Source organism: Bufo gargarizans, chromosome 3 (assembly GCF_014858855.1).
Source record: "Bufo gargarizans isolate SCDJY-AF-19 chromosome 3, ASM1485885v1, whole genome shotgun sequence".
NCBI classification, from domain to species: domain Eukaryota; kingdom Metazoa; phylum Chordata; class Amphibia; order Anura; family Bufonidae; genus Bufo; species Bufo gargarizans.
Window position 1 is genome coordinate 235,070,964 of NC_058082.1, and position 16,951 is coordinate 235,087,914.

At 43.6% G+C, this 16,951-nt stretch overlaps 1 protein-coding gene across 5 annotated transcripts in view; it reads left to right on the forward strand.

Moving 5' to 3' along the window:
• DOCK9 (dedicator of cytokinesis 9) overlaps window positions 1-16,951 on the forward strand; it is a 236,034-nt gene that overhangs the window by 101,003 nt on the left and 118,080 nt on the right. For all 5 annotated transcript variants that reach the window (XM_044284631.1, XM_044284628.1, XM_044284630.1 and 2 more), the window contains exons 2-5: window positions 3,603-3,719; window positions 10,203-10,292; window positions 12,240-12,322; window positions 16,417-16,486. In XM_044284631.1, coding sequence (XP_044140566.1) covers window positions 3,603-3,719; window positions 10,203-10,292; window positions 12,240-12,322; window positions 16,417-16,486 — 360 coding nt within the window. The remainder of the gene's footprint in view (window positions 1-3,602; window positions 3,720-10,202; window positions 10,293-12,239; window positions 12,323-16,416; window positions 16,487-16,951) is intronic.

A 16,951-nucleotide genomic window follows, 5' to 3' on the forward strand; every position in this document is an offset into this window, starting at 1 on the left:
CACTAATAACACTTATCCCTTATCCACAGGATAGGGGATAAGTGTTTGATTGTGGGGTGTCCAGCAATCTTGAGAAAAGGGGTCCTCAAGTATCGGCGAACTGCCTCATGAGAATGGAGCGCTGGTGTGCATGTGTGTCCTCGGCTCCATTCACTTCTATGAAGATGCTGTACGCACTGTACCCGGCAGTACTATAGAAGTGAATAGAGTAGAGGATGCAAATGCACACTACCGCTCCGTTCTCATGGGGAAGTTCTCCAGAACGCGCAGACCCCCGTTCTCGAGATCGATGGGGGTCCCCACAGTCAGACCCCCAGTGATCAAGCACATCCTCTATTCTGTGGATAGGTGTTATTAGTGACACAATCCCTTTAACTTAACTTGCAATTCTTTTTCTTGTGTTCCTTGCCAGTTTAAGGCTTGATGCATCTGTACATAACCTGGAGGAGCAGAGCACTGGGCATCTGCACAGTTTCTCTGATCACTTGTAGTTGTGAAAATGTTAGTACGGAGCATTTTTTTCCATGAAGCAGGAATGTTAATCTGGATTGTATAAACTGCTTGAGGTGAGGGCGTCATGAAAACATACTGGAATTCCATTTCGACTGGCTTTATCAATGGTGGGAGAACATTTATCCGTTAATTAGAGGGATACAACTCCTTACACCTGAATGGGCTCTTTTTATTATATACACCTTGCCTGTTTGTCCACCTCATGTCCTTCTGGTTCCATCAATGTGTTACAGGCTATGCTGGGATGTTTTCCATAAGAAAAATGTTGAATGTATTGGGTACGACCATGCGGAATAGTTGTCATGCGGCTGCACTGTAATCGAGTACCGCATGGTCGTACAGGTCGCAGCAGGCTCTAATTAAATTAACGAGGTCTGCGCTGTTTAGCCAATCTGCGTTGTTAATGGCCGCATGGCTCTTAATTAACAATACAGACTGAATGAACAATGCGATCTTCATTAATTTAATTAGAGCCTGATGTGGCTCAAACGCACAGCACAACCACGCTGTGTGGTCGTACCCTAAGTTTATTCTGTCTTTGACAGAGTTTTCTTTCTGTGATTGTAGTGCTGCTTACTGGTAGACAAATAGGACCTGTCCGCTCAATACAATGCACCAATTGCTCTATCTGTGACCATGTCAAGTGTATAGAGGGCTGGTCTGCTACTGTGAGAATTATGCTATGGCTACGCCTAGACCTTTTGTAGTGCTGATTTATTTGAAAGGGGTTGTCTCGTTTGAGACAATGGGGGCATATCACTAGGATATGCCCCCATTATCTGATGGGTACAGGTCTTACCGCTGGGAGCCCCGGAAGTGATGGAGGGCACATGTCTATGGGGCTGGGGAAAATGGCCGAGCACTGGCTCTGCTCTTTCCATCTAGCCTATAAAAGTAAATGGGAGCGGTGACCAGTCATGCACGGTTGCCTCACATTTACTTCTACAGGGAGAGCACTTTGTGGTGGCCGGACTGGAGTCCTCCAGCTACCACTTTGCCCACTCTGTTCTCGATATAGGTGTGGGACCTGCACCTATCAGACAATGGAGGCATATCCTAGCGATATGCCCCCATGTCTCAGATGAGATAGCCCCTTTAAGTACTAAATGTCAGCTGACGTCCACAGAAGTGCATGAAGGGTTAACTGAGGGTTTCTGCCATGTGACTGTACTCTGAGGCTGGGGTTGTTGGGAACCGTTCACACGGCAGGTTTTACCACACAATTTTGGTGCAGACAGCCGAGCCAGAATTTTGTCAAGATCTTGCCAAAGTTCCATGGCAAAAGACGCAATGTAAACATAACCTTAAAGCCAAAATCGGGAACGGATCGTAAATGGGGGACATGTATAAAGGAAAGACTTTTTTTTTTTTTTTTTTCAATCCGCTCCTGGCTTCGGGTACTTTCACACTTGCGTTATTCTTTTCCTGCATTGAGTTCCGTCCTAGGGGCTCTATACCGGAAAAGAACTCATCAGTTTTATCTTAATGCATTCTAAATGGGGAGCAATCAGTTCAGGATGCATCAGGATGTCTTCAGTTCAGTCTTTTTGACTTTTTAGGACTGAGATAATACTGCAGCATGCTGCGGTTTTATCTCCGTCCAAAATTCTGGAACACTTACCGGAATGCCGGCATTTTTTCCCCATTGAAATGCATTAATGCCAGAACTGCCTGCCGGAATCCTCTGCAGCAAGTGTGAAAGTACCCTTAGCACTAAAAACTGCATCAATAAACCTGAACATGTGGCAGTACCCTCAGTCTAGCCTTACAGATTACATTTAGATCTGCTGCACCAACAATCAAATTTGGTATCATTTCGACAGTCGCCCAGTGATTGCATTAGGCATATTGGAGTCCAGATCATTGGTATCTGGCAGCGGGTTATTCGCCATTTCTTTGTGGCGATAGATATTCACATGTGATGTTTATGGGGAGACAGAACAGATGGTGGTCAGCAGAATATTTATACAACTGCTAGTTATCTAATATGTATGACTGGCTTAAAGGGGGTTCTCCCATTTTGCTGTTTCTATGACAGAGATGGGACTAAGCGCTGGTCACGGCTGATGGGGTTATGGTAATAACTGAGCTCTGATGATAGCTATGACAATAGTGTATCACAGCAAGGGGCACTGTTTCTATAACTCCCATCTTGGCTATGGAAATGTTGCGATGGGACAATCCCTTTTAAAGATCAGACTGTTCACACTGTGTGTTTTGATGTGACTGAGAGCAGGATATCTAGGCGCTTCTGTGTAGACCAAAGTCTTGGTACCCCATGTACTATCTGTGATCACTGCTTTGTGGTTTTCCCCCGTCCTCAGTTGAATGAGGGAGACTTTTGTGAACCATGACAAATAAGGTTGCAGTTTCTACTAATCACTGCAAGCCCTATGGGTACATGGGGTGAATTTTTCCCAGTGGAATTTCCACCATGGATAATATCTGTGTCTGATAACGGGGCATTCCAGCCTGTAGGTATTGATAACCTATACTCTGGTGAAAAGTCCTGTTTAAAGGGAACCTGTCATCTGGATTTTGGGTATAGAGCTGAGGACATGGGTTGCTAGATGGCCGCTAGGACATCCGCAATACCCAGTCCCCATAGCTCTGTGTGCTTTTATTGTGTAAAAAAAACATTTGATACATATGCAAATTAACCTGAGATGAGTCCTGTCCCTGGCTCATCTCACGTACAGGACTCATCTCAGGTTAATTTGCATATGTATCAAATCAGTATTTTTTATTATTTTTTTTTACACAATAAAAGCAAACAGAGCTATGGGGACTGGGTATTGCGGATGTGCTAGCGGCCATCTAGCAACCCATGTCCTCAGCTCTATACCCAAAATCCCAGGGACAGGTTCCCTTTAAGCTTCTTTATAAAGGAATTTTCTGTACGATCTTTGTGCTGTTGTCAGGGGTAACGTTGGAGTAACCCCACAAAATATAATATGACAAATTACTGTATTTTAGGACTGGAAAAATCCCAATGAACTGCTGCTGGCACCTAACCTTTCAGCCCCTGCCATTGATAATACTGTTCTTGTTATTAGCATTATCCTAAGGGATGTTGTTTTCTTTTACAGGCAAAGCCAAAGCTTATTGAACCCATTGACTATGAGAATGTCATTGTGCAAAAGAAGACACAAATCCTGAATGATGCCCTTCGGGAGATGCTCCTTTTCCCTTTTGATGATTTCCAGGTAAATTGGGTATTTAAAACGGATAAGTATAGTAAGTACTGTTTTCTGTGTTTAATTCCAGCTGGATAGTGCGGTGGCTAAATGGGTAGTAGAGAGAGAAGGGCTATGGATATGATTTGCTTGCGTGGAGGAGAGCTGCAGACTGAGGGGTTTCTTTTCCTAAGGTACTGCCACACATCATCTTCAAAAGGACTGAGAGGGCAAGCAGCACCCCCAGGTATTGTTGGGGAGGTGAGATGCACGTGGACAAAATTGTTCATATCCTTCTGTTAAAGAAAGAAAAACCTCAAATGGTCATTGAAATAATTTGCACCTGACAAAGGTAATAATAAATAAAAATGTACTTAAAATTAGCTAATGAAAATTCATTTGAATTGTGGCTCAGCTGAATAATAAAAAAAAAACTAATGAAATTGGTCTATACAAAAATGATGGTACCCATAGAAAAGATTGAAAATAATTTGACCATAAAATGTGTCCTGTAAGTAGCATCGCAGGTTTCTTCATACCTGTAATCAGTCTGCCTATTTAAAGGGTAAAAAGTAGTCACTGTGCTGTTTGGTATCATGAAGGGTACCACACTGAACATGGGCCCAGAAAAGTTAATGAGAGAGTCGTCTCAGGAAATTAGAAAGACAAACAGGTTAAAGGTAAAGGCTATAAGACCATCTCCAAACAGCTTAATTTTCCTGTTACACATATTAATCAGAAGTTTAAAGTCTACCGGACTGTAGCCAACCTCCCTGGACATTGACCGCAAGAGGAAAATTGATGACAAATTGAAGATACTGATAATATGAATGGTAACCAAAGTGCCCAGAATGACTAAAGAGATTAAAGGTGAACTGAAAGGTCAAGGTACTTCAGTGTCAGATTTCACCATCCGTCTCTTTCTTAGCCAAAGTGGACTTAATTGAAGACAATCGAGGAGGAAACCACTGTTAAAAGCAAATCCTAAAAAAGCAAGACTGTCACATCAGCTCTATGTTCACAGATGCAAAAATGAAGCATACAAAGAAAATAACATTGTACCTATTGTGAAACATGGAGGAAGCTTGGTTATGTTTTGGGGCTGCTTTGGTGCGTTTGGCACAGGGTCTTGAATCTGTGTAGGATACAACGAAATCTTAAAGCTATCAAGGCATTCTGGAGAAAAATGTGTTGCCCAGTGTCTGAAAACTTTCTCAATGACAGTTTATAGGTTTTCCAACAGGATAATGATCCAAAACACACAACTAAAAACATTCAAGAATGGCTAAGAGCAAAGCGGTGGACTATTCTGAAGTCTCCTTCTATGAGTCCTGGTCCATATTCTATTGAACATCTGTGGAAGGAGCTGAAACATGCAGTCTAGAGAAAGCACCTTTCAAACCTGAGACGGAGCAGTTTTCTCATGAGGGGTGTGCCAAAATACCTGTAGACAGGTCTCATTGAGAGTTACAGAAATCACATGATTGCAGTGATTGCCTCAAAAGGTTGGGCAACAAAATATTAAGTTAAGGGTACCATGATTTTTGCCTGGGCCAGTTTTTATTAGTTTGTTTTATAAATTATTCTGTTGAACCACAATTCTAAAGCAATGTCTGATTTTTATTGGCTTATTTTTATTTATTATTAGTTTAGTCCGTTTCAACTTATTACAGTGACTATTGGGATTCCAAAATATGATTCCAACTGTGTTTGTTGTCCAGTAAAGGGGTTGTCCAGTGGACCAGATTGTTAGTAAAGTAAAAGATCCGATATTCGGCTTCACCAATCCCCTGCTTCTCCTGTTTTGTTGCTTTACCGGGTCCCAGTGGTCTCTGCTTCCTGATCCAGACTCAACACACAGGAAATGGCAAGAGATGACCGATGAGAGGTGACTTTATCTGAGTGTACCTTTCTTGGCATTTCCTGCATAGAGAGACCAGCGGGTACCCAGTAAGCGGCAGACCTGGTGAGCAGTGATGGCCAGTTCGCAGTGTTTGCCGACGAACACATGCGATCTGCCATCTTTATTTCCAAGTCCGGCGATGCAGAGGTAAGTCATTACCTGTGCCTGTGCCGCGAGCCGCTCTGAAACACATGCGATCACCAGGAGCAGGCAGTTCTGAGGTGAGGTGAGGACAAGTATAATTTTTTCCTTTAAAATACTCTGTGCATTTTACTAAGGCTGCAACCATTACTTGAATAAATCAAGTAATTTTTTGCATCAAGGATTCGTTTGTGTCATGTGACCACAGAGCGTGAGTGAAACGTTTGCTATTTCTCACACTCTGTGGTCACCCACCGGCCCTCACCGCGCTACACTTGAATCCTGACACATCAGAAGGATGTAGTGCAAGTAAGCATGCATTGTGACCTGACGCTGTGTGACGTGAGGACAACAGTGCAGCAAAGAAGAGGATGGACGAGCTGTGACGTATCCGTGGCACCCCTACAAGAGAGGATAGTAAAAAACCGGTGCTGGGGACTGATGGCTAGGAGCGGAGATAGTGGCACTGGGGGGAGCTGATGGCGCTGAGGGGAACTGATGGCATTGGGAGAAGCTGAGGGGCAGAAGACTGATGGCACGGGGGGAGCTGATTGCACCGAAGACTGATAGCACTAGGGTCAGCTGATGGCATGGGGGGGGGGGGCTGATTGCACAGAGGACTGTTGGCACTGCGGGGAGCTGATGGGGCTGGGGGACTGATTGAGCAGAGGACAGATGGCACTGGGGGGAGCTGATGGCACTGGGGCGAGCTGATGGCATGGGGTCTGATAATGGCACAGGTGGTCTGATGAGTTTTTATAAAGAAAAACGTTCTTTAAATGTTTTTTCTTATTAGAGTGCTCGATTAATCAATAGAATACTTGATTACTAAAATAATCGATAGCTGCAGCCCTACATTTTACTGACTGCTGGACAATCCCCTTGTATTGGTCATGTTCTTAACCCTACCTGACAAATGCGGACAGAGATGTTCTATCTATGTCTACACATAAACCGCTATCTGTATAACATAAATATGAAATGGCACATTCTACATTTATGTACAAAATGTTGGAGCACAACAAATAGTTGCAGTATGCAAGTATCGTTTCTTTTGTCTTCTGAAAATCTGTTCAATCCATTTCCTCGGTGAAAGCTTCCTGCTGATTATTTTTACCCCAGCTATTTGTTAACATAGCGATAACAATCTAAAAAATATGGTGGCCCTAGAAACAGGAAGCCAGGCCCTCCTGAGTACAAAGGTACTGGAAGTCCCTGCATCCGCCCTCTTGTAAAAAAAAAATAATAATAATAAAGTGCATGTAAAGAAGCACAAAAGACATACTTGTGCTATGCTGCGTGTTTGATGCATAAAACATCCCTGTGTATCCTAAATCTAATGAGTCATCTGGGGTTTTATTGGAATTCACACTAAATCCACCTATGACTACACACATATATTTCTAGCCGGCGGTTCACAATGCCTTTAGGATGTCCAACCTCAAGTCCATCTTTTTCCATTTAAAGCGGAAGTGCATTCCAGCAAAAGGGGTGGGGGATGTCATTCCCGAGGAAAATGTTTCCCTTGTGAAGGGTATATATATTAATTAAGGAATTGTTTGTATATTATTTTTTCTTGATTAAGAAAATGCACAAGAGAAAAAAAAATCTCAGTTTTTGCACAAACCATATTTGCGGATGTACGCAATTTTCCACCTCTGTCTGTTTTTTGAAAAGTGACCTAGGCTTAGTGGAAAAAGGGGTGCTGCCACTATCCGTCTGACAAATTTACTATCATGTATGCCAGAAACTGGCATATATTTGATTTATTGATGCACGGACTGCTAAAATATGTACCAGTTTAATCAGAGGGCTCGCACCAGCTTTGGTGGCATCTGCTGGTCTCTGTTTCGCTGGAGTTATGACATGCCATACATATCAGCGGGGATGCTGTATGACACAAGACCACTAAGGTTAGTGACTGGCTGCAGCAGTCATGTAGATGGACAGGTCATCATTGCTGCAGGCAAGTAAGTAAAGACTGTCTTGGAAGGTCCTGGATAGGGAGGATCGAATCGAGCTTCGAATACAAGATCTGAAGTGGATTCGCTCAAAACTTCATTTTAATGCTGTATGGAGATCTGCACAGCATTAAAATGTATGGGCTCTGATGAGGTGAAATCCCCGAGAGACTTCAATGAATAACTTCAGGATTTGATTTTTCAACTTGAAAACCATTTTAAAACTTTGTTCCAAACACTTTCGGATTCCTGTTTTAAAATGGTTTTTAATTTAAAAATTGAATGCTTAAGTTATTCACTGAAGTCTCATGGGACTTTGTTAAAGGGAACCTGTCACCTGGATTTTGTGTATAAAGCCGAGGACATGGGCTGCTAGATCGCCGCTAGCACATCCGCAATACCCAGTCCCCATAGCTCTGTGTGCTTTTTATTGTGTCAAAAAAACGATTTTATATATATGTAATCTCGCCATGCGATGTGCATGCGCAGTGTCGGCATAGTGTTCCTTCCCTGTACTGGCATCAGCCTCGCGCATTGCGAGATTATGGCGCTTCAGCTTTGTGATGTCTGGGAGCAAGGAGGAGATTCGGAGCATGCGGGGCGGTGCTGGGCTCCTTCACAGTGGGCGTGGCTGGGCTCAGAGTCAGAGAACGCTGGACTCCTCTCTGAAGCATGGAGGAGACAGGACTCATCTAAGGTTTATTTACATATATATAAAATAGTTTTTTTTACACAATAAAAGCACACAGAGCTATGGGGACTGGATATTGCGGATGTGCTAGCGGCCATCTAGCAGCTCATGTCCTCAACTCTATACTCAAAATCCATGTGACAGGTTGCCTTTAAGGCCCCTTGCAGACGAGCATGTCCAGATTAGGTCCGGATGCGTCCTGGTGCATTACGGCAAACCCGCAGTTTTGACTGCGATTGCGTTCCGATGTTCAGTTTTTATTTCATGGGTGCAATGAGTTTTGAACGCGCGTGATAAAAAACTGACTGTGGTACCCAGACCTGAACTTCTTCACAGAAGTTCAGGTTTGGGTTAGTTGCAGTGTAGATTGTATTATTTCCCCTTATAACATGGTTATAAGGGAAAATAATAGCATTCTGAATACAGAATGCATAGTACATCAGGGCTGGAGGGGTTAAAAAAAAAATTGAAAATAATTTAACTCCCCTTAATCCACTTGTTCGCGCAGCCGGCATCTCTTCTGTCTTGTTCTGTGAGGAAAGGACGTTTGATGACGTCACTACGCTCATCACATGGTCCGTCACGTGATCCATCACTATGGTGATGGATCATGTGTGACGGACCATGTGATGAATGTAGTGACGTCATCAATGGTCCTATTCTTTACAAAAGAAGACAGAAGAGATGCCAGCTGCGCGAACAAGTGGATTAAGGTGAGTTAAATTATTTTTTTATTTTATTTTTTAACCCCTCTAGCTCTATTATACTAAGCATTCTGTATTCAGAATGCAATTATTTTCCCTTATAACCATGTTATAAGGGAAAATAATAATGATCGGGTCCCCATCCCAATCGTCACCTAGCAACCGTGCGTGAAAATCGCACCGCATCCGCACTTGCTTGTGATTTTCACGCAACCCCATTTATTTCTATGGGACCTGCGTTATGTGAAAAACGCACAAAGAGGAGCATGCTGCGATTTTCACGCAACGCACAAGTGATGAGTGAAAATCACCACTCGTGTGCACAGCCCCATAGAAATGAATGGGTCAGGATTCAGTGCGTTCAACTCGAGCATTACACCCGGGCGGAATACTTGCCCTTGTGTAAGGGGCCTTAACTCACTTCAACTCGCCGGAGCGAGAGATTAATCTCCATACAGTATTTAAACGAAGTTTTGACCGAAGCGATTTTGGATCTAGGATCCAAAGCTCGCTCCGCTCAACACTAGTCCTGGAGTCGGACCCCCAGTAGTTGGACTTTAGATTATTGAAAAAAACTATTTAAAGGGCATCTGTCAGCAGGTACAAATCTGCTGACAGATGCCCTTTAAAGGTGTTTTCTGAGTTTTGTTTTTTTTACTGATAACCTTTCCTCTGGATAGGTTATCAGTATCTGATCGTTGGGGGTCCGACTCCCAGAACGCCCACCAATCAGCTGTTTGAGGTGGCAATGGTGTTTGCAGTATCTCTGCGGCCTTCTCACAGCTTTCCCTAGGCCGAGTGACGACACGTTCATCGGTCAGGTGGCCTAGGCACAGCTTGGCCCCTCAGAAATAAATGAGCTGCGATCCCAAGCACAGCTGCTGTACTTGGTAAGCTGAGAGAAGGCTGCTGCGCTACTGCCTTCTCAAACAGCTGATCAACAGAGGTCAGATACTGATAACCTACCATCACACTAGAGAACCTCTATATACACATTATTATAGTGAAAGCTAGTACTGTACTCACAATTGCCTTCCAAGAGGAAAACTGTCTCTTTGTTCTGTAACACTTTCTACACTTTCTGGAAGGGTAACTTTCGTCTCTCCATCCTAGATTGCCACCTTAAGGAGACAGGGTCGATATATATGTTCCACCGTTCCTGACAATGCAGAGAAGGAGGCTCAGAGTCTGTTTGTCACTGAGGTAAGCTGGTCTTGTAACAACCCTTTCCCCCTAATGGCACATACTTTGTCTGTGGAGGCCGCCCTTGTCTTGCGTTATACAAATAAACTTGGTCTTGGTATATTGCCTCAGTTTTCTCCTGGACACGGTTTATAGTTTATTATTTCACTCCATGTTTATAAGGGCAGGGCTCTAAATCCTGTTTTCTTATATGAGGACTCTCGTAGAATGGCGCCACTCCTGTTTTGACACATGATGAATATAGTAAGACTGCACCTTGCCCCCCATTCCTATGCCAAGCTTCATGACCGCCATAGCGTGGTTGTATTTTCAGAACATGTCCTCTTCTAGGCGTTCTGTGACTGCTTGTAATCCAGTAAGCTCTGAGTGAGATTGACTGGGAAGCTAAGTAGTGGACCTTGCCCCGCATAGGATGCAGTGTTTATAGCACTGTTATTTTTCTGGTAAACGTGAAGCCATTTGAATGATACGTCTTTGTCGAATTAGAAGATCTAGTGGGATGATCAGGACAAGTGGACGCAGTGGATATTTTGCAACTTATTTTTAAGTTTTGAGAGTTTTGCAAAAAAAAAGTGTAAAAAAAACAAATAAAATGTAATATTAGCCCATGATTGGAATTACTATTGTGTTTGTTAAAACCTTGAATTCTGTTGTCCATATATGTGCTCACATTTAGGCCTCATGGACACGACCATACTTGCGATCACACATTTTTTGGCAGATAGCACACTGACCCATTCATCTCTGTGGGGCCATGCACACATCTGTATTTTTTATGAATCCGTGTGGCCGTTCCTCAAATTATTGAACATATCCTATTCTGGTCCACACAGTGGATGAGAATAGTCATATCGGTCGATGAGAGTGAGAAAAATGCGGAGAGAAATCCGTATTTTTCAGATTCGTGGTTCGCACACTGAGATACAGACACGGTCATGTGCATAAGGCTTTAGGCCTCAGTGAAATAAGGACCTAAGTATTGAAGATGCCTGTTAGTATTATCGGTGCTGTATCTATATCGTGGGGGTGTTTTGTGCTTTTTATTTTGATGGCCTCTACTCAGGTTAGGTCATCAATATTTGATTGAAGGAGACCACCACCCTGCCCCCCGCCAGTCATCTGTTCTGGAGTAACTGCACAGCTTCATGCATTGTGTATTGGACGGAGATGTTACTGCTTCCCTGCTCCCATTCTTTAGGGCTTTTTGATCAGTATTTTTTCCATATTGCATATACAAATAAGAATCCGTATTATGGAGCCAAATTCTCATCTCTTCAATCACACTGAGCATGCTCCAAGCAGGCTGTTTAGCAATGTGTGATGAACTCCATGGAATTACATGGACTCAGGTCATCATGGATCCTGAATGCGCAAGTGTGAATGATTCGCTATAAGCACTACTAAATGGTTCTATCGGGACAACCCCAGTCTATATTTTGTTTGTGGGCATATGGACATCATATAGGGCAGTTTCCCACTTGACAACCCCATTTAAGAGCCAGAATAGAGGCGACTCTGTAAGAGCAGCCCCCGTTCTGGCAATCCAGGCCTGTCCTTGCATTATGTGGTCGGCCAGCCTGTAATGCTATGCACACAGATGCGTCCGTTCAGTTTTTTTTGCGGAAATGACTCCGTGTGCATTCCGTGTCCGGGTGGCTGGTTTGCAAAAAAAATTGAACTTGTCCTATTATTGTCCGCATTACGGACAAGGATAGGCCTGTTCACACAGCCAGTATCCATGTTTTGGGGGTTCTAAATTTGCAAACCACTAAACACCCAACAGTCGCGTGCATGAGCCCTTACCTGCAGATGTGACTTTCTCTGGTGATAACAGCTGATTGCCGGGGGTTAGAGAAGCCAAACCTGTCATTTTTAAAAATGGTTGATATCTGAACCCAAAAGCACACGTGTACCGTCGATAAAGAGAACTTTTTTGTTTCCCATTAGTGCATCAAAACGTACAACTCGGATTGGCACGTTGTCACATACAAATATGAAGAGTACTCGGGAGATTTCCGACAGCTTCCAAGGTAAGTGCTTATCAGCTGACAGCTCCTGAATCCCCCGGATCATCTTTTTCCATCCTGACATGTTACTTTAATTCCTAGCAATAAATTAGCACATTTTTCCCTGCGGTCAGATGTAACAAATTGCTTATGAATCACATCCAGGATATCGTCCTCTATTAGGGCGCGGCAGAGGGAGGTTGGAACCTGCTGTGCAAGCGTTTTGTACTGGATGTATTCATGTGTACTGCTCTCAGACTACTATTGTGTGTGTATAATATACACACGTGTGTGCACTTGGGGTATATTCAGAGCTGTATCCACTGTTCCATTAGTACTGGCTTCCGAGTGAAAAGTGATCGCATACACCAAGTAATAGCGCTCTGAGTGAGTGCCCAGAAACCAGAAAAACTAAAGAAAATAAGAGATTCTGCATATTGTAGTCTTGGTCATGACTACATCTCAGTCAATACACCGATGACCAGCAAACACTCGTTATCGCATATATATATATATATATCTCATGTTCAAGTTCAAAGGTGCCGTTTCAGATTTTGCATTGTGGTCTGCATAGCTACCAGGCAGGTCTTTACATATACTGATAAACCATGAGACACCCCCATACTAGTAATCAGTGAGGAATGCCCAATGGTCATGCATTTGTCATGCATTATTTTTTAATGAGAAAACCTCTTTAAAGGGTATCTGTCAGCAGATTTGTACCTATGACGCTGGCTGACCGGTTACATGTCCGCTTGGCAGCTGAAGGCATCTGTGTTGGTCCCATGTTCATATGTGCCCTTACCACTGAGAAAACTGATGTGTTACTACATGCAAATGAGCCTCTAGGAGCAAAGGGGGCGTTGTCATTACACCTAGAGGCTCTGCTCTCTCTGCAACTGCTGCGCCCTCTGCACTTTGATTGACAGGCCAGGCGTGATCACATTTTCTCTGCCTGGCCCTGTCAATCAAAGTGCAGAGGACTCAGCAGAGCCTCTAGGTGTAATGACAACGCCCCCGTTGCTCCTAGAGGCTCATTTGCATGTATAAAAACTTCATTTTTGTCAGCAATGCAGACACCTATAACCATGGGACCAACACAATGCCTACCGCTGCCAAGTGCACATGTACCAGGTCAGCCGGCGTCGGGTACAAATCTGCTGACAGATGTCCTTTAAGACGTGGACATTATGCAGTCGGTGAGAATTTTCAGAATGTTTTCCATTTTGAAGTATATTTGATGATTTTTACTCTTGCTCTTTTTGTCATGGATTTTTGAGAATTTTCTTGTCTGTATGAATATAATTAATCAGTGAGTTAACGAGTTCATGTTGGGTGTATCACTAACATATCTCCTCTGTCACCAGTCTATTTTTCTGTTCAGGCAAGGGTTCAGAGTATGGAATATATTATTACTGGAATCTACTAGGAGGCGCTGTATCCAAATTAAATGAATGGATCTTTGGTATGGAAGCTGTCTTGCGAATCAGTGCAAGGAGCAGGCAGTTAAAGGCTAATCAATGCCAGTCCTCTAGGAAATGGCCCCACTTCTCCAGAGATGGCTCTGGGCTTTAATCCCATTCTGGCCTTCAAATGATTGCTTTGTAGCCATAATGGTTAATGAAATCAGGTTTTGCTGCAGATTTTCTACAGTAGCTGGTGATAAATTTAGACTTGTTCTTGCTGAGATTTTCAAGCTGAATGTGTTACATCTCATGCAGCTTTTCAAACACCTACAACTTTGGAGTGACAAATAGTCACACGTCAGTCACATTGTTAAGTGGCTGCCTTTCTTCATGTTTTTTTCCCCCCATTTAGAGATCTGGAGCTGGAAATACTTTGATTGTTTTTGCAGGGAGAGTAGTCAGATTTTAAAATGTCGGCTGGTGAGGGTAAGGCTACTTTCACACTTGCGTTCAGAGCGGATCCATCTGGTGTCTGCACAGACAGATCCGCTCCTATAATGCAGACGATGGGATCCGTTCAGAACGGATCCGTCTGCATTATAGTTTAAAAGTAAGTGTGTAAGTTGCTCAGATGGATCCGTCCAGACTAAAATTGAGCCATATTGTGTCAACTTCAAACGGATTCGTCCCCATTGACTTACATTGTAAGTCTGGACGGATCCGTTTGCCTCCGCACGGCCAGGCGGACACCCGAACGCTGCAAGCAGCATTCGGGTGTCTGCCTGCTGAGCAGAGCGGAGGACAAACGGTGCCAGACTGATGCATTCTGAGCGGATCCGCATCCACTCAGAATGCATGAGGGCAGGACGGATGCGTTCAGGGCCGCTTGTGAGAGCCTTCAAACGGAACTCACAAGCGGAGCCCCGAACGCTAGTGTGAAAGTAGCCTTAATATGGTTGAGAAAGGAGTCTGATCATGTCAGGTAATGATCATGCCTGTAAATAGCCACGAGCTTAGAAGGAAGGCATGGTTTCTATAATGTGAACCATATCTACCCCTCCTAAAGAGCAGGGTTCTGATGAACGTAAGCGTGACCAGTTGGTAAGCAAATGGCTTCACATATATCCAGCCATCAGTTGCAGTTTTCCTCTGCCATAGTACAGAAGTATTAAAGGGGCTATCACACTCCTATAGTGCCCCCCAAAATGCCCGGGCACCTCATGCATGTTATACTTGCCCTGGCACCCTCGTCGCTCTTGATGCCCACACGGCTGCTGCGGCATCTGCCCGTTGTGCGGATCAAAACATCCGGAGGGGGCGGTTAGTTAGCCAATAGCAGGTCGCGATGGGAACAAGCCTCCCTAGCATCAGAGCTCTCAGAGCAGAGGAGATGTTTGTTCACAATTGACCATGGCATTTGAGGGTGTAAATGTCTGTGTTTGGCGTTCTCGCCAATTACTAACATGATCTCCGGGTGTCTGCTTTGTAAAGCAATATCTTTAAAGATCTGACATGCGCTACACCTATACGGCACATGTTGGGAAGAGATTAAATAGGACCTGTAACCTCTCCTAATGTCTGTTTCAGCAGATAATTCCATTCTTCATGCAAAAGAATGAGAAGAGTATGGCTGGGCCTACACCGGATCTTGTTGTGCGATTACCGATCACTGTGTAGCCCTGCCTCCATTGAAGTAAATGGTGTCTCGGCACAACCCATAAGTTACCGTGACCCTCAAATTGTAAAATCCAGCGGTGCACAGCATTGACTTCAATAGGTGTAGTACTACAAAGAGGTGTGTGTGAGATCAACATGTAGCCCCAGCCTTAAAGAGGAACTCTACTCTCTCGACATGTCTGTTTTAGTTCCCCATGCAATACTAACTATGTGTTGTGCCATTCCTCTGTTATTCCTACTAGAAGGTTTATGAATGATTTGCCAGCAGTCTGCAATAAAGTAAAGGTTTTACCAGTTGGGGTTGTGCCCCTGACAACACTGATTGGATAGTGTCGGACTGTGCAGGGACACAACCCCAACTAGTAACAACCAGATGGACCTTTATTTCAGACTACTGACGTTTCATTCATTCTAATGGAAGAACAGCACAACATGGAGACAGAAGAATAGATGCACAGTAAAAGAGTGGAAGGGTTGGAAAATGGGATTTTCATAAATCTTATTGCAAAATAATGCTTGTGTATGGTAATGCAGTGATTTAAGAATTGGTGTTGCCCAGAAGGCAAGAATTCAGTGTTTTGAATCTGCCCGGAAGCACTTCCAGTTTCCAGGAATTGTTTTTGATGATGGTGATTACCTGTATTCTATCCTTAAACAGTAATCATAAGAGACTTGGTAGGAAACTGGGGGTAGTATGTGAGCTAGTAACAGTCATTATAGTGATTTAGCAATTTTAAGTTGGGGGGGGGGGGTGTTTATGTTCTCAGAAATGGTACTTAACTGTTTTATCCATTGTTGCTCATGCGCACTCCACTAACAAAAGATCAACTCTTAGGCCTCATGCACATCACCGTATCGGTTTCCCAGTCTGCAAATCACTGATCCCCAAAATCCGGATGCTGTCCGTGTGACATCCACTTTTTTTTTTTTTGCGAACTTCAGTGGGTCTGTGGTCCGCTGTGCAGTCAGTCAAAGTAAATGACCCCCGTGTTTTACCTTATGTACAGTATAAAGCTTTCTTCTTCCTTTTTATAGCAAAGGGACCAAGCCTGAAAAGCTTCCAGTCCATGTGTACGAAGTGGATGAAGATGCAGACAAAGACGAGGTGAGTTCATAATGACATTATTTATCTACTGTGTTAACAAATGTGGTCCTATGAAACCATGTAAACCAAAGCTTGGGCCATATTGATGTATTTCCAAAATGTTCTCCCCGTGACACACTCTCCACATTACAAGCAATATAAATAATGGCTTCTGTAGACCCGTTATTGGAGTTCATGTATACCAATTCATAGTCCATGACAAGGTATCTATTGCATCTTTGCTGCAGAGGTTCTGTGTCACGATGACCAACATGTGGCCATGGAGAACTGGTCAGATCTGTAGGGACCTTTTGATCCTTTTAGTGTTCCTTACACTTGGAGACCGTGTTTGTAAGGGCTGAAACTTCGGCTGCTGAAGATAAGATGGTTGGTAATGATTTTACTAACAGAGATGTGAACGTTTGGAACATGCTTTCATCTGTAATGGCAGGAACACATTCATTGATGGATGCGGCTATGCTAAAT